At 38.9% G+C, this 18,786-nt stretch overlaps 1 protein-coding gene across 2 annotated transcripts in view; it reads right to left on the minus strand.

The window, feature by feature from the left end:
• RALGAPA1 (Ral GTPase activating protein catalytic subunit alpha 1) overlaps positions 1-18,786 on the minus strand; it is a 275,949-nt gene that overhangs the window by 55,078 nt on the left and 202,085 nt on the right. For both annotated transcript variants that reach the window (XM_059710675.1, XM_059710684.1), the window contains 2 exons: positions 15,339-15,462; positions 7,503-7,658 (listed from right to left, as the gene is read on the minus strand). In XM_059710675.1, the coding sequence (XP_059566658.1) occupies positions 7,503-7,658; positions 15,339-15,462 (280 nt within the window). The remainder of the gene's footprint in view (positions 1-7,502; positions 7,659-15,338; positions 15,463-18,786) is intronic.

Genomic DNA, 18,786 nt, shown 5'->3' on the forward strand with positions numbered 1-18,786 from the left:
AAAGAAAAAGAAAAAAAGGAGAGGCTGGGAGCTTCCGTCGCCAGGGGACTTGGCCAGCCTGAAAACAACCCTCAGCCCCTCACCCAGACTGGCCAGGCACCCCAGTGGGGACCCCACCCTGAAGGAGGTGTGACCAGCTACAAACAGCCATCAGTCCCTCACCCAGGCTGGCCAGGCACCCCAGCGGGACCCCCACCCTAATCCGGGAAACACTTCAGGGCAAACCAGCTGGCCCCCACCCATGCACCAGGCCTCTATCCTATCTAATAATAGACAAACATGGTAATTGACCATACCTTCGCCACACCTCCCATGGGCTAATCAGCACAATATGCAAATTAACCACCAACAAAGATGGCAGCTAATTTGCACACTGCAGGCAGGGCGGGACAGCGCAGCCGCCAGCGTGCGCTGCTGCCATCCCGGGCCGCAGGCTGGCCCCAGAAGCCCAAGAAGTTGCCCAGAAGCCGGTGATCTGGGGGAGATGGGCGTCAGGCCTGGGCAAGGGGCCGATCTGGCGATTGGAGGGTGATGGAGGTTGACGCCTCTGGCCGAGGCGTCAGGCCTGGGCGGGGAGCGGAGCCTGCAATGGGAGGGGTCTGGGGGTCCCCTGCCCAGGCCTGGGCAAGGGGCCGATCTGGCAATTGGAGGGTGATGGGGGTCAATGCCTCTGGCTGAGGCATCAGGTCTGGGCGAGGGTGGAGCTGGTGATCAGGGGGAGATGGGGATCCCCTGCCCAGGCCTGAAGCCTGAGCCAGAGGCGTCACGCCTGGGGCGGGGGCAAGCCAGCGATTGGTGTGAACTACAGAGGAAACACCTTTTCTTACCACTCATTGGTTAAGCTCCCTGTATGCCACTGATAATATTCTTAGTAATTTGGGTAATAAGAATCCAAAAAGGTGATCTAGGGTTTTTCACCACACTTCTGGCAAAAAAAAACGAAAGTCCGCTGCTGGAGGGCTAAGAAATGTCATATCCTGCCCTAGCCAGTTTGGCTCAGTGGATAATGGCTTGGCCTGCCGATGGCAGGGTCTGAGTTCAATTCTGACCAAGGGCATGTACCTAGGTTGCAGGCTCCTCCCTGGCTGGGGCCCAGGTCAGGGCTCATGCAGGAGGCAACCAATCAAAGTGTTCCTCTCACTTTGATGTTTATCTCTGTCTTTCCCTTTCTCTTCCACATTCTCTAAAAATCAATGGAAACAAATCCTCAGGTGAGGATAAAAATAAATAAATAAATAAATTATTATTATACGAAAGACACATCTTGAAAATGCCTAAAGAAAGTTGTCATTTTTTCATGGTGAAGGGACTGGAGTCTGTGTTGATGAAAACACCTTGGTGGCTGCGGTGACTGGCAGTGGCTGCAGCAGCGGAGAGATGGGGCTGGTGCCTTCCCCTGTCAGCCTGGTCACCTCCCACAAAGGGAGGCCAGACTGCGCCTTAGGCCCTATCCCCAAGGGGAGCAGGGAGCAGGCCTAAGCCATTACTAGGACATCCCCTGAGGGCTCCCAGTATGTGAGAGGGGGCAGGCTGGGCTGAAGGAACTGGGCAACCCCCTCCCCCGTGCACAAATTTCGTGCACTGGGCCCCTAGTCCTATATAATAAAAGGGTAATATGCAAATTGACCCTAACAGCAGAACAACTGGGAATGACTGGTGACACACATTGACCACCAGGGGGCAGACGCTCAATGCAGGAGCTGCCCTCTAGTGGTCAGTGCGCTCCCACAGGGGGAGCTCTGCTCAGCCACAAGCCAGGCTGACAGCTGCCAGTACAGCAGTGGTGGTGGGAGCCTCTCCTGCCTCCTCAGCAGCACTAAGGATGTCAGAATGCAGCTTAGGCCTGCTCCCCGCTGGCAAGTGGACATCCCCCGAGGGTTCCCGGGCTGCCAGAGGGATATCTGATTGCCAGCTTAGGCCCAATCCCCCCGGGGAGCAGGCCTAAGCCAGCAGGTGGTCATCCCCCTAGGGGTCCCAGACTGCAAGAGGGTACAGGCCGGATGACCCCCTGCCCCCGAGTGCACAAATTTTTGTGTACCGGGCCTCTAGTCTATACTAATAAAAGCCTAGGTGGCCCTTGCACCCTTGCATGACGCCCTCACGTCATCACAAGATAACCGCCCCCACGTTGTCACAAGATGGTCACAAGATAACCGGCAGGGGAGGGCAGTTGGGGGAAATCAGGCCTGCGGGGGAGGGCAGTTGGGGGTGAACGGGCCTGCAGGGGAGGGCAGCTGGGGGTGACCAGGCCTGCAGGGGAGGCCAGTTCGGGGCGACCAGGCCAGCAGGGGAGGGCAGTTGTGGGTGACCGGGCTAGCAGGTGAGGGCAGTTGGGGGCAATCAGGCCAGCAGGGGAGGGCAGTTGTGGGCAACCAGGCTGGCAGGGGAGGGCAGTTGGGGCCTTCAGGCTGGCAGGGGAGGGCAGTTTGGGGTGAGATCAGGCTGGCAGGGGAGGGCAGTTGGGGGTGATCAGGCCAGCAGGGGAGCAGTTAGGCGTCAATTAGGCTGGCAGGGGAGCCGTTAGGGGATGATCAGGCTGGCAGGTAGAAGTGGTTAGGGGCAATCAGGCAGGCAGTCGAGCAGTTAGGAGCCAGTGGTCCTGGATTGTGAGAGGGATGTCTGACTGCTGGTTTAGGCCCGATTGAGGGGTCCCAGATGGGAGAGGGTGCATGCCAGGCTGAGGGACATCCCCCCCACCCCCGTGCACGAATTTTGTGCACCAGGCCTCTAGTAAATTAATAATTAACAATATAGACAATGCTCTAAATATACTCCCCCAAATGCAAGTATCAAAGAAAACTAAGCTATAATGGCAACTTGAAGAATGCAAAGAAGGTAATTAGGTTAGGTAGTTACTTCAGCAGATAGTGGGTATACATGCAGAAATTGAAAATGAGTAATACTGCCCCACACCCTCATGATTTCCCTAATCTTCCAGACACTCGTATGTAGCAAAACATACAAAATCATATATTCCTCAATCAGTGAAAAGCATACGTTCATACACATTCTTATAGCCACATACGTTTTCATACATTCACTTCCTGTGTGGATCATTCATTGCATCTTGCTCTAGCTGGTTTGGCTCAGTGGATAAAGCATCAGCCTGCAGACTAAAGGGTCCTGAGTTCAAGTCCAGTCAAGGGCTCATACCCGGGTTGCAGACTTGATCCCCAGTAGGGGGTGTGCAGGAGGCAGCCGATCAATGATGTTGTCTCATCATTGATCTTTCTATCTCTTTCTCCCTCTCCCTTCCTCTCTGAAATAAATATATATATATATTTAAAAAAAAAGAGCTTCTTGATGCAATAGGCACAGCATCTATCTAGTACATGATACCTTAGTAGAGTAGACAATAAATAACTCAATTAATAATTAAAAGGATAATACCACAGTCCTAGTTAATTTTTTCCCTGCCATTACATAGTGTAAGCATAAAAACAATTATCTGCAATTATGGCATTTATTTTAATATGCCACTTTGAAGGTGATAAATGCTATAAACAAAATAAAATTGGGTATGTGATGGAGTTACTGGGTAGAGGGGGCGACTTTGCTAGGATGATCTGGAAAGGATTCTCTGAGGAACTGTCTATATGAGTCTGAGAATAGGACAATGAAAATGAGAAAGCCTGATGATGTGGAGAAAGAGCATTTCAAATAGAAAGAATAGTAAGTGCATAACTCCTGAGATAAGAACAAACTTGACATGCTGGCAGATTAGAATGACAGCCAGTAAGGCCACATGTGGTAAAGGGAAAAGAAAGCAAAAGAAGATAAGAACAGAGGGGTAGGCAGGAAGGTGGCCAAGTCACGTAGGGCATTAAAGGCCATAGTGGGGAATTCAAATTTTATTCTACATGCAATGAGAAACCATTTCTATATCACACAAATTATATCATTTCCAGTAGTGAAATTTACTCTGGAGCATGTGTATTTTCTGGTTTCTCTATCTATTCTTGTCATTAGGAGTATATTTATAGAAATTGAGGTTAAGGATAGAGTCTATGACATTAAAATAGAATTATTTTATGTAAGGTTGTTATATTTTGGGACTGAAACCATGGATATAATTCCATAACATTTATTAGCTATTATATTACTACACTTTTACTAAAATAATTAAAAATTTGTTATTCCTTAAATTTTTTTGAGCTAATTCTCTAGACTATATTTAGCATATAGTTCTTTGGAAAGTATATTGCAATTTTATTCCCAAATAACATAAAAATAGGAAATATTAAAATCAGACCAAACGGGTCTATAAAAGCTCACTCATTTGCTAAACTATTGTGACCAAATTTTTAAAAAGAAAATGAATTGCTGTCCATTACACTAACAGTATTTCAGAAGAAACTGACATCAATAAAAGGCTTCTTTCCCCTCTTTTGGGGAGGGGGGATCCAGGAAATGAAAGATAGACTAGAGAGTCCAACTAAATATGTTATAATTATCTGAACTTGATCTTTATCAAACTCGTAAAAGGATGATTCAGCTACCTATGAAGCAGAGTATCAGCAAGTGGCTAGAACAAGGAGACAGAGGAAATGAGACAAGCTCCTGTGAACACTTTATACCAATGCTTGCAGCACTTTTGATTTTTTTAGGGGTGAATAAACTCAGTTAAGTGGAAATTATTTTTAACAATTTTCCATCAATCTTTCTCAGGTAGAGATAATTTATAGAACAGATGATTTGAACTAGGGTTATATCAGGATTTTTGATATGGTGGAATAATATTTCTGAGAGATACTACTTTGTTAGGTTGAATGTTTGGTTAATTTGTTAAAGAAGTATAGTCTAAAAAAAAAGAAGTATAGTCTATATTGTAAAAATTCTGTTCCTACTGTCTTGAGCCTTGAAAAAGCTCCTCATCACAAGAAATAAAAGGATATATTTAAATATGTTCAAAGATATTTACCTCTTATTCTGAGAAAATAAAATGCTTAAAAATAATGTACAAAATCACCACATATTTTAAATAAAAAGTGAGAACTCAAATTAGTTTCTGTAAACTAGATATAAATGAGTTTCTCCTTTCAAGTTTAAAACAAAGAACCAGAGTCATAAATAATTCTAGCTTGCCAGAGGCATGGCTATTTCTTTATACTGACTGTCGACTATCTAATTTAATTAGAGGTATTAAACTCCATGCTGAGGTCAACGAGCCTTACATCCTCCAATATTACACTTCAACCAGTGCTCATTAATGTGTCTACTGAATGGATTAACACACTAAAGATATATGTACAAAGGAAAGGGGGACAACCTAATGATATCCAATTGTTCATTTGTAATAGGACACATGTTCTAGGCCTCAACTTATTACCTCTAATGTGGAATTTATTAAATTCAGGAGAAAAAATGCCAATACAGAAAGTGATTTTTTATTAAGGGGAACTGGTATAAGACAACTGGTTTCTATGATTAAATTTAAACATTTAACCTTTTATTAAAAAGAAATTGATACTATAATAGAGCTAAAATATAAGCCTGTTACTTAGAAAAATCTTACATACTAGCACTCTGAAGAGCAGATTAAGGACACGAGTAATAAAGAACAGGAAAAAGGAAAACTCAGTATATAGAGTAATAAATATTATGTTGACAGGTTTTACTTTTATATGGTAGGTACTATATATGTGAAAGCAGTGACATTTAAAATTTCAAAATACTTAGAGATTAAATAACACACTTCTAAATAACACATGGGTCAAAGATTCTCAAGAGAAAATAAAAAATATTTTGAACTAAATGAAAATAAAAAAGTTCTGGAAAAGGATACTAGTGATGGGTGTATAACAATAAATGAATTTTATGCCAATGGATTGTACATTTAAAGTAGTTAAAATGATAAATTTCATGTTGCATATATATTTTATATTTTAAAAAAACACCTTCCTATACTTATATGAAACTCTTAGTGTTCAAGGTTTAATCCCTCAAAATTCCAATATTTAAAATTTTCACCTTTTAAAAGTATAATTTCAAATAGAACTCAACTGTTTAACAATTCTTAAATGGTGTTATCATTTCCAAAATTAATTTTGTTGTGATACCTGATTGTTAAACATCCATTTCAGATTCTTCTTATATAGAGACAAACCATTGTGAATGTTTTGAATGAAATAATAAATCTTACTTGACATTTCTACAAAGGTCACAGGTACGAAGTTTAAGTACCATATAATGATCAGATTTAATATAGTGAAGTAAAAATATCCTGACATAATTTTTAAAAAGTATTTTAACAAAAAATGATATACTTTATTCTGCTCTTCTGCTTGCAATCTAAGGTACTATTAATTTTAGACTGTTCTGGGGTATAAAGTTGTATCCATGGAGCCAAAAAATGATGATGATGATAAATATGAGTCACTGCCAAGTTCTTAATTATTAAAATTATTTATCTTTTTGTATTATACTCATACTTACACACCTCCTCCTAAACCTACCACACTATATTGTCTGTGTCCATCATGGCTCTTTTTATACTTCTAAAAACTACATGCCAAGAAATTCTATAGCAAACCTCTATTGAACATGCTTTCCTACATTTATCAATTATCTTCATCTTTATTACTCATTTCAATCTAATTAGCATCCTTATATTACTTTTACTAACCATTACTCATTTAGTAAGCATTTTCCAACAATATTCTAAAATATAAACAAAATGCATCAAGGATATTAAATCAATCTTATAAAATACTTGAGTTCTGAAGTTCCTTTTTAATAGTGTGATAAGAGCACTGTTTTCATAGCTTATTAATGAAGTATACAGAGCTTTGATATCAAGCAACAAAATATCAAGTAAAATGACCTATGATATTAAGTTGGTTACATGCAGCAGTTTTGAATAAATGGAGGAGGAAGAAAAGATGGAGGAAGTGGAGAAGGCAAAGAGAAGAAATGTTGGACAAGATTTTAATTTTAAAGTATTTCTTCCTAACAAAACCATATACACACAACTGTTCTCTGAGGTATCCTTGTGGTCATTAAAATGATTTTTGAATAACGGTGCCAGCTACAGTAAAATGGTGTCATAAGTTTTAAAAGGTGTGGGCAATCAAAATTACTCCACTATCTCTCTCATAAAATTTATTTAAATTAATTAAGGCTTATTTTATCTGCTATTTTAGTTTTAATTAAAATTTATAATAAAGAATGTTATATTTTAAGTGCTTTTGTAATAATTTACTTTTTCCCCCTCCTTTAATCAATATAAATATATCTATCCGTACAAAGGGACTTGAAATATAATTTCACAACTTTGTATACACAAGTTTTTCAATTTGTCAGGTCTCCATTTTCTTGAAGGCAAATCTTCAGTTAAGACTATCAATCGTATCATTAAAGAAAATAGAGTTTGTTCTATAACAATACTGTTTCTGAAGACAGTATTGGGTGAGTACTCAGAATTAGTGTTTGATCAACTAGATTACTAGTACTTACATATTTTATATATTAATTTTTGTAAATACCAGGATTTTAACACTTACTTTTTTGGTCAAAGAGTCATCAGACTCAGAAGGCATTCTTGTTGAGACATGAAAAATTACTTCCATTGTAGAGGTAGCAAAATATGGTGTGGTCAATCCAGTGCTTTTGTTTTTTTGTAGTCCTCCCATGAAACCACAATGGTTTGTAAGATTTACCTAGAAGCAATGAAGAGGCACAATATTAATCAACTAAACAAAATTAAAAAAAACTCAGTTGAAAAAGAGCAAACTTTTCACTTTGTAAAAACAAGGGGAACACAGGGATCAATCAATGCTTGACCCAGAATTACCAGTTAGAGCCGCTCTATTCACTTTAGTATTTTTTCTTAAGTATTTGAAGATCCCTAATTAATAGGAGTTAATTAGAAAAGAAATGAACTGCTGTGTACTATGAATCTTTAGTTAGGCTACTAGGTGTTAATGGTAAATTGTAAAGGCTGTGGGGGACACCAAGGAAACAGAGTAAAAATCAAGTAGCAAAAATCAAGACTGGAAATGACTTAGGGAAAAGTTAAAACAGTAATGCCACTTTGATAAAATTATTAATTAGGTGTATCATATTTACTCCTCAAAACTGCCTTCCTAATTATTAGTACGTATCATTAGCCCCAAATAAGATTATCAAAATGCAGAACTTAAGCATACTTCAAATGCTTAATCAATCTGTGCAAAGATTTTTAAATATCTTTTTTTCTGATTCTAGATACAATAAAGGCTAATATCAGGGCCATTACATTGAATTATATTCCCTGGATCTGTGTGAATGCATGGAAGTCAGCAACTTAAGTTCATTATAGAAAATTAAAGAAATAATGGTGAAAAAAATTTTAAACACTGCTTAAATTTCTCCATTCAGAGAAACCACTTATACATGTTTTTAATAATAAATCTGGTATCTGATAAAGTGAAGAATCATAAAAAAAAAAATCTCTGTACTTTGTGAAGAGATATGTCTTTTAACCATCAGTATCAGCTACTAATGGGTGGACATTCCACTAATTTTTATACCATTACTATATGAGATTGATTCAGTAATACATTCATATAATTAACAATTCAAAAGATATACCTTCCATATCTCATCTCTGGCTACTCAGCTCTCCCAGAAAGCAATTTCTTACGTATCCTTCCAAAAATGTTCTCTGTATATACAAGTAAATTCTTTTATGTATGTGTGTATATACATACACATAGCACGCATATACAATGTTCTGCACTTTGTTTTTCTTGCACTTAAAATGTCTTGAAAAATATTCATTAGTAAGTAAAGAGCTTCCTCATTTTTTTTAAAAAATATATTTTATTGATTTTTTACAGAGAGGAAGGGAGAGAGATAGAGAGTTAGAAACATCGATGAGAGAGAAACATCGATCAGCTGCCTCCTGCACATCTCCCACTGGGGATATGCCCACAACCAAGGTACATGCCCTTGACCAGAATCGAACCCGGGACCTTTCAGTCCGCAGGCCGACACTCTATCCACTGAGCCAAACCGGTTAGGGCCTTCCTCATTTTTTTGTTTTCATGGCTTCACAGTTCATTTTCTTGATGAACAATAATTTAACTAGTCCCCTACTTGAAGGATTTCTAAGTTGTTTCCAATCTTTTGCCATTATAGTCAATGCTGCAGTGAATAACACTGAACACATCATGTTGCATTTGTGAAAGTAGATCTGTAGGACAAATACTCCAAAATGGAACTGTAAGTCAAAGGGCATGTGCACTTTTAATTTTGAAACCCACTAGCCAAATCGCTTTTCATACATGGCACCAATAGTGTATGAGAGTACCTGTTTCCCTCACACCATTTCAAATTATCAAACTTTATGATCTTTGCTAATCTGATAGGTGAAAATAATATCTTAGTGTAGTTTTGTTTTTGTTTTTTTTTAGTGACAAAGTTATTTTCAAGTCAATTATCTGATTATGTAAAGGAGAAAGTCTCAGTTTAATGTTCCCTTGCTGTAAACACTTCGGTAACACTTGCTGATCTCTATTCTTTTAAAATAACCTTTTTATCTGGAGATCATTGAAAATTCACATGAAGTTTTAAGAAATAATAAAAGAAATCCCATGTACCTTTTACCCAGATTCCTCCAGTGAAAAACTGTATTACAACCAGGATGCTGACATTGATAAAGTTAAAAGACAATATTTTCATCATGAGAGGAGCCATCATGTTGCCCTGTTATATGATTCACTCCCACCCCACTGCCTCCTTAATCCCTGGCAATAACTAATCTGTTCTTCACTATCAAAACTGTCATTTCAAGAATGTTATATAAATGAAATTATAGAGTATGCAACCCTCACAAGTGTTTGCAGATTTTTCAGTTAATGATTTCCAATTTGATCCCATTATATGATTTCAATGCTTTTAAATTTGAAGTTTGTTTTATGGTTCAACATATGATCTATTTTGGGAACTTAAAAAGAATATATATTCTGTTGTTGTCAGGCAGAGTGCTGTATAAATGCAATTAATCCCTCCTGATGATGGTGTTGAGTTCTTCCACATACTTGCTGATTTTCTGTCTGGTTCTTCTTTTAGTTGTTGAAAGAGTGGTGAAGTTTCCATCTATAATTGTGGATTTGTTCATTTCTTCTTTCAGTTTTGTCAGTTTTGCTTCACATATTTTGCAGTTCTGCTGTTCACTGCACATACAGGACTGTTATGTCTTCTTGGTAGAGTGACCCTTTTATCATTACACTAGAGCCGTGGTCGGCAAACCGCAGCTCGTGAGCCACATGCGGCTCTTTGGCCCCTTGAATATGGCTCTTCCACAAAATACCACGTGGGGGCGTGCATGTACAGTGCGATTGAAACTTCGTGGCCCATGCGCAGAAGTCGGTATTTTGTGGAAGAGCCACACTCAAGGGGCCAAGGAGCCGCATGTGGCTCACGAGCCGCGGTTTGCCGAGCTGCAGTTTGCCGAACACTGCACTAGAGGCCCGATGCACGAAATTCGTGCAAGGGGCTTGGCCCTTGCAGCCGCAGCAGCTGCCTCAGCCCTCACAGCCCTGGCTTCATCTGGAAGATCGGTTGGCTATCCTGTCTAATTAGCATATTATGCTTTTATTATTATAGATAATGTTCTCCCTGTCTATGGTAAGTTTCTGAAGCCCACTATTAATTGTAGTCATTCTGATTTTTCTTTGATTAATATTTGCATGATATAACTTTCCATCCTTTTACTTTCTAGCAGCCTATATTTTTATATATTAAGTGAGTTTCTTCTTCCTTTTTTCTTCTTCAAAATACAAACACAGACTTTATTACAAAACAGTTTTTCACACAACTGCAAGTTAAGATATTAGAATGGTATTCTGGTAACAAAATTTGTGAGAAATACTTGACCAAGTAAAAGCATGCAAGATTTCTCTGTAGTCAACGTTCTCAGACCTCTACAGAGGAGGACAACTGCATTTCCTCTAAGTAAAGCCAGGCAGTGAAAATGAGCACTGTGCATCACCCCATTGTGGGGCTCAATGCCTCCATCCCCGGGACTGCAGAAAGGGCAGGTTATGAGGACTGGAAGGGCCCTGCCTTCAGCCTTTGGGGGAGGAGGAGGAGGAACAGTGAAGGAGGAGAGAAGGAAAAGAGGAGAGAAGGAGGAGGAGGGGGAGGAAGAATGAATTGAGAGGCAGCTGAGTGCTCACCTGTGCTGCCTCCACTAATCTGTGCTCATCACTCTGGGGAGTTGCAGATGAAGAGGGATGTTGGTGAGGAACAGTAAGAAAAATTCGGTTTACTTTCCCAGCTTGTATTTATATTTTGTGCTTTAAAAAGCCTGGAGATTTAAGCTTCTGCTCAAATTCCAGAGTACAGTAATATCTCTAATGAAGGAAGGCTTAGGGCAGGTAATTCCCATCATATTTCTGAGAGGGACAAAGGTTAGGTAAGGATTATACCTTAGTTTTATTTTAGGAAATACTCCTTTTCCTAGTGCGTATGTGGATTTTTCAATCCAGTCTGCCAATTTTTAAGTGGTATATTTAGACATATTTAGCATACTTATATAATGACTGATATGTTAGGGCTGAAGCCTGTAATTTAATTTTTTGTCTTCTGTTTTATTGTTTCTCTTTTATTTTTCCTGCCTCCTATGGGTTAAAATTATCTAGAATTTCATTTTTATTTCTTTTGTTTTTAAATCCTCACCCCAGGATATACTTAGAGGGAGGAAGGGAGAGGAAGGGGGGGGGGGAGGGGGGGGAGAGAGAGAGAGAGAGAGAGAGAGAGAGAGAGAGAGAGAGAGAGAGAGAGAAACATTGATGAGAGAGAGAAACATCAATGGGTTGCCTCCCGTACATGCCTCTACCCAGGATTGAACCTACAGCGTTTTGGTGCATGGGATGACACTCCAAACAACTGAGACACTTGGTCAGGGCTTATCTATCATTTTTGAGTGTATTTTTAAAGTGTATTTCTTGGTATGTTTTTTAGTGGTTGCTCTTGGTATTATATGTACACTAGAGGCCTGGTGCTTGACATTTGTGCAGGGGGGGGGGGGGAGGGGCTGTGCCCTCTCACAGTCCAGGCCATCCCCTGAGGGGTCCTTAGTGCTGCCGCCGAGGCTGGAGAGGTTCCCGCCACTGCCGTTGCGCTTGCCAACCATGAGCCCGGCTTTTGGCTGAGCGGTGTTCCCCGTGGGAGCGCACTGACCACCAGGGGGCAGCTCCTGCATTGACCATCTGCCCCCTGGTGGTCAGTGTACATCATAGCGACTGGTCGTTCTGCCGTTCGGTCGATTTGCATATTAAGGTTTTATTATCTAGGATAGCTTATTATAGTTATGTACATACTAGTGCCCCAGTGCACGGATTTGTGCACATTGAAAGACTTTATATTTTTTTCATTTGTTTCAACTGTGTTCCCAATTGCTTGTTGAAGCATTTCCATTATGTCACTTTAAAATCTTTGTCATTTTTCCCTGGCCGGTGTGCTCAGTGGTTAGAGGGTTGACCTGCGCACCGAAGGGTTGCTGGTTCTATTCCTGATCAAGAACATGTACACCTCGGTGATGGGTTCACTCGCTGCCCGATTGGAGCATGTATGGGAGGCAACCAGTAGATATCTGTCTGTCTCTCTCTCTCCCTCCCTCAGTCCCTCCCTTACTTCTACTCTCTGAAAAGCAATGGGAGAAATATCCTTGGTGAAGATTAAACAACCAACCAACCAACCAAAATCTTTGTCCTCTTGGTTTTGGCATCTATTGTCTTTTCATTCAGTTTGAGACTTTCCTGGTTCTTTGTACAATTTCTGATTGAAGCCTGAATATTTTCAGATGTCAGTACTTCGTTCCTTTTCATGGCTGAATAATATTTTCATATGGATATACCATATTTTGTTTAGGGTTCAGATTGCTCCAAATCCTAGCCTACAGTTATTATTACTGCTATAACTATTTGATTCTAGTCATCCTAGTAGTGGTATCTCTGTGGTTTTGATTTGCATTTCTCTGATAATGATAACAGGCATTTTTTTCATGTGCTTACTGGTTGTTTATCTTCTTAGGAAAAATGTCCTTTGGCCATTTTTAAACTGGGTTGTCTTCTAATTATTAATTTATGTAAGTTCTTTGCAAATTTTAAAAGTGATTTGCTATTATATTTGCCAATTCTGTGGGTTGTCTTTTCACTTTGTTGATAATGCTCTTTGAAGCACAAAAGTTTAAATTTTAATGAACTCCAATTTATTGTTTTCCCTTTGCTGTTCATGTTTTTAGTGTCATATCTAAAAATTCCCGTTATTTATAAATTATACTTCAATACAGATGAAAAAAAAAAAGAATCCCTTGCCAAATCCAAGGTCATGAAGATTGACCCATTTTTGTCTTCAAAGAGTTTTTTTTTTTTTTTAAATACATTTTTTTTTTTATTTCAGAGAAAAAGGGAGAGGGAGAGAGAGATAGAAACAGCAATGATGAGAGAGAATAATTGATTGAATGCCTCCTGCAAGCCCCCTACTGGGGATTGAGCCCAGAATCCGGACATTTGCTCAACTGGGAATCAAACTGACTTCCTGGTTCATAGGTTGAAACTCAACCACTGAGCTACACTGGCCGGGCCTAAGAGTTTTTTTTTTCCTCTTTTTTATTGTTAGATTTTTCAAACATACAGCAAGGTTGAAAGAACACTCCTACATCTACCACTTAGATTCAACAACTGAAACCAGTCTTCTAAGAGTTTTAGCTCTTACATTCAGGTCTTTGATCCATTTGAGTTAAATTTTATATACAGTGTAAGAGGTAAGAATCCAACTTCATTCTTTTGCATGTGGCTTTCCAGGTGTTCCAGCATTATTCATTAAAAAGAGTATTCTTTCTCCACTAGATGGTCTTGGCACTCTTGTTGAAAATCAGTTGACCATGGATATATGGGTTTACTTCTGGAACCTCAATTGTATTTAATTGATAGATATGTCTATCTTTGATGCAAGTACCACAATGTTGTGGTACATTGCTGTGTACTAATTTGTTCCTTTTTCTTTTACTAATACTTATTACCAATACTTTTCTGCTTTGTATTTTTTAAACTGTAAATCTATTTACAATGTTTCTTTATACTTTCCACATACATAATCTCAGTTGGACTTCACATCACATCTGTTGGGTAAAAAAAGTATATTACCTTTGACAAATAAGCAAACAAACCCAGAGAGCTCAAATAACTTAGGGTGAAATAGCAGGTTAGATCAGCCATAAAATATAAACTGAATGATAAAGGCTTATGTATTGGACACTGTGCAAGAACTGGAATTTAAAAAGAAAACAAAATGGGGTAAAAATGTCTGCCTTCTAGTAGCTTACAGTCTAATGCAGTGGCCTTCAACAATTTTGCTTATGTATTCTTTACAAGAATTTTGAGAAACTATATATTAAATTGACAACTACAATGAAAATTTTCATCATGTTTAATGATGCAAGAGATAATTTCTAGTATACTGTATGTTACATATATATGCTTTAAACATATTTTCATCAAAATCTTAGAGCAATAGAGTTTGCTGAATACTTATAAAATGTCTGCTACTAACTTAATGACATATCAATCAGCCACATCAAATTCACTTTCTTGTCAGAACATGTCTGACACTTCATTTTTCAATTAAAGTAAACATATTAATATAAGTTTCTGTGGTAAATATCTCACTGCTGTTTTACAATTCTAAGATAGATTTGACATAGGAAATTTGATGTGAGTTGGTAGCCAGAATGACCTAAAGTGCAGTAGCTTTCCATATTTCTTGCTTTGCTTTTAGAAACACACTCTCTTGGGAACATGATCTCTTGAATGAACTGTCTTTTTTTGGTTCTAAACCTTCTGGGGCAATGCAGGACTCGGTGGGTGAGTGGTAAGCCTTTCTTTTACCAAAACAAAGGATAGAAAAGGAGAGGAAAGAGACTGCAAAAGGGTTCTCAGGCATTAACTTTAGTAAAGTTGAGAATCTATCTGAAAACTAATCTCCTTAAAACTAAACATGCTGATGTGCCCCCTAGAGAGCCTTGGTATAGTTCCAAGGATATTTATATCTTGGTTTGAAGACTATAATAGTCTAGTATTCGTAGCTGTGAAGAAAATCCAGATCTCTAAACCTATGCGTTTCATACTCTCTGACAATATACTGTCTCATAAAGTAGTCAACAATTTCTGTTCAAAGTCTCAACTGCTGCTGTCTTTGCAGATGAGATATAGGATAGAAACAATAATAAACCCACGGTATAGTTATTGAGTCTCCTAATATAATGCTTCTAAAATAAGCTAGACAAAACCCCACTACTGCTTCCAAATAGAAATAAAATATTTGGTATACTAGTAATTTAACAACAGTACCTCCCAACCAAGACCAGCTACAAAATCTTCATATGCTTGACTTCCTCCTGTATTTGTGAGAATGGAATGTTTATCTTCTTGTCCTTCAGCAACATAAAATACTGCGATCTTGTGTGTCTCTCGGCTATAAAATAAAAGATTAATTTATCGGTTATTATCCAATAATAATGTTCTGGGTACAAAGTATGTGGCAATAAAAAGATGAAAACGCTTTAAATATTATAATCTGTAGAGGGAGATGAGTAATTGTAAGTAAAAAATTATAAAAATTACAAAATTGCCATTGGAACAGAAGAAAGGTATGATTACTTCAGGCTGGAGAAACTTGAAGAAGAAGGTAATATTGAGTTGAGTGAAAGTAAGATTTGACGAAGAAGAGGAATTATATCAGGAAAGACACATAGGTGTGAGGGGATGAAGCATCTTAAGAGTTGCCTGTTGTACAATGTGGCTGAATCCCAGAGTTAAAGGAATTGTGGTTTAGAAATAATATAGGAGAATAGAGATGAGTGAGAAATGATTCATTTCTTCAAAAGTACTTATCATACAGAAGAAATGTATACACAAATATTATAAAACTCTCATCCATGGCAGTCTGGAAGACTGTGCAAGCCCAAGGTAATACCTTCTTTGGAGCAATCAGAGAGCGAACCTCCAAGCTACTAATCTCTGGGTGAACATGGGGCAAAAAAGCACTCGGAACATAATAGCTGCCTCCAAGCTACATCCACAGTAAACAATAAAAATATAACTGGTTAAAGGAAATAAAGCACAAACTTTTATTAATAAGTAGATTACGTCAACCCATGGAGAACCCTTGGTAGCAAGACTAAAAGAAAAAAAATTCAAAAAAAAAATGAGCATAGAGATCAGAGGCACACACCCTGGGCCTGGGGAACAGAGTTTGCAACATTAGCTCAGCCAACTCACTAGAAAATAAACAAATAATCAAGCAAACCATCACCACCACCACCACCACACTTTTATTTTTTTAAAATATATATTTTTTATTGATTTCAGAGAGGAAGGGAGAAGGAGAGATAGAAACATCAATGATGAGAGAGAATCATTGATCGGCTGCCTCCTGCACACCCCCTACTGGTATATACTAGTAGGTATGTGCCCTTGACAGGAATAAAACCCAGGACCCTTCAGTTCACAGGCCAACGCTCTATCCACTGAGCAAAACCAGCCAGGGCCCCCACAGACACACTTTTGATTCAAAGACACAGATAAAGTTGATAGCAAAAGAAATGGAAAAAGATACCATGCAAAGAGTAACCAAGAGAGCTGAAGTGGCTATACTAGTATCAGACTTGAAAACAAAAATTTTATTAGATTTAACATTTCATACTGTTAAAGGGTTAATCTAACAGGAAGACATGAAAATTAAAAACATATATGCACCTACCAATAGAGCTTCAAAGTACATGAAATGAAAGAAGACAGAATTGAAGGCAGAAATAGACATTTCTACAGTGTAGGAGACATCAATACCCCACTTTTTTTTTTTTTTTTTTTTTTTTTACAGAGAGGAAGGGAGAGGGATAGAGAGTTAGAAACATCGATGTGAGAAAAACATCGATCAGTTGCCTCCTGCACACTCTCTACTGGGGATGTGCCCGCAACCAAGGTACATGCCCTTGACCGGAATTGAACCTGGGACCCTTGAGTCCGCAGGCTGACACTCTATCCACTGAGCCAAACTGGTTAGGGCAATACCGCACTTTTAATAATGGGCAAAAAAAATCCCTAAGAAAATATCAACAAGGAATGAGAAGATTTGAGTAACAGTATAAACCAAGTAGGCCTAACAGACAACTACAGAACTATCCAACAGTAACAGAAAACACATTCTTCTCAAGCATACATGGAACATCTTTCAAGATAGACTACATGGTAAACCATAAAACAAGCCTCAATAAATTTGAAAGTCCTGAAATTATGCATAGTGGATTTTCTAATCACAATGGAATAAAATTAGGTATCAGTAAAAAAAGAAAATTTGGAAAATTCACATGTATGTGGAAATGAAACAAAGTACTCCTAAATAACTGATGGGTCAAAAAATATATCTCAAGGGGAATTAGGAAATATTAGAGATGAATGAAAATGAAAGCATAACATACCAAAACTGATGGCATGCAGGTAAAGCAGAGCTCATTGGTAAACTTATGGATGTAAATGCCTATATTAAAAAGAGGAAATATCTCACATCAATAACTAAATTTTCCACCTTAAAAAACTAGAAAAAGAAAACCAACTAAACTCAAAGCAAACAGAAAGAAAAAAATAATGAAGGCTAGCATGGAAATAAATGAAATAGAATAGAAAAATAATAGAGAAAAATCAAGGAAACCAAAACTTGGTTGACATGATAAAAAAAATTGACAATCTATCAGTAGATAAGCAAGAAAAAAAGAGAAACTCAAATTACTAAAAACCAGGGGGAAAACGAAGAGACCTCACTACATAGCTTACAGAAATAAATACCTTATGAATTATAAGGGAAGTAGTGATCTGGTGCATGGATTCGTACACATTGAAAGGAAATTAATTAGAAGATGGCTGGCGGGGCGGGATTGGGCTAGAAGGGCCGGACACGCCCTGGAGCCAACCTTCCTTGGTCCCCCCCTCCCCCTCCCGCACCTGCGGAGTGAGCAGGGTCCCTCCCACAGGTGGGGTCCCTTGGGCTGGCCTGTGGGGACCGGCCAAAACTGGCACTCTGACATCCCCCAAGGGGTCCCGGGGGATGCAAGAGGGCACTCTGCAAAGTTGCTGTCGTACAGGGTGTGGAACACAAATGCAAGTGTGCAGTAAACCAGACAGTGCCCCAGCAACAACATAACCCACAGCCGAAGGCAGAACTGTGTGGCCCCGTGAGGAATCGGGCTCCCTCCTCTCTGGTTTCGAGGTGCGTCACCTGAGAACTGCCGCTGCCAAGTCACTGCAGCTCGGCAGCTCCTGCGTTGAGTGTCCTGGTGGTCAGTGCACATCATCGCGACCGGTTGGACGGTGGGAGGGACACTTAGCATATTAGCCTTTCATATATATAGATACTACCAACAACTGCATGCCAACAAATTAGATAAATCAGATTAAATGGACAAATTCCTAGATAGACAGACATTACTAAAACCAACAGAGAAGAAATAGAATGCCTGAACAGATCAATAACAAATAAAGAGATTGAATTAGTAATTTGATTGAAAAGGAAGAGGTAAAATTACCTCTACTTGCAGATGAGATGATTTTGTACACAGAAAATCCTAAGGAATACATCAAAAAGCTATTAGAGCTTTCAATAAATGAGTTCAGCAAGTGTTCAGGATACAATATGTATATAGAAAAACCAATTGTATTTCTATACACTAGACACCTAGGATTTTGATGTTTCTATCTCTCTCCCTTCCTCTCTCTAAAACTTATTTAAAATTTTTTTTTAAAA

Source organism: Myotis daubentonii, chromosome 1 (assembly GCF_963259705.1).
Source record: "Myotis daubentonii chromosome 1, mMyoDau2.1, whole genome shotgun sequence".
NCBI lineage: Eukaryota > Metazoa > Chordata > Mammalia > Chiroptera > Vespertilionidae > Myotis > Myotis daubentonii.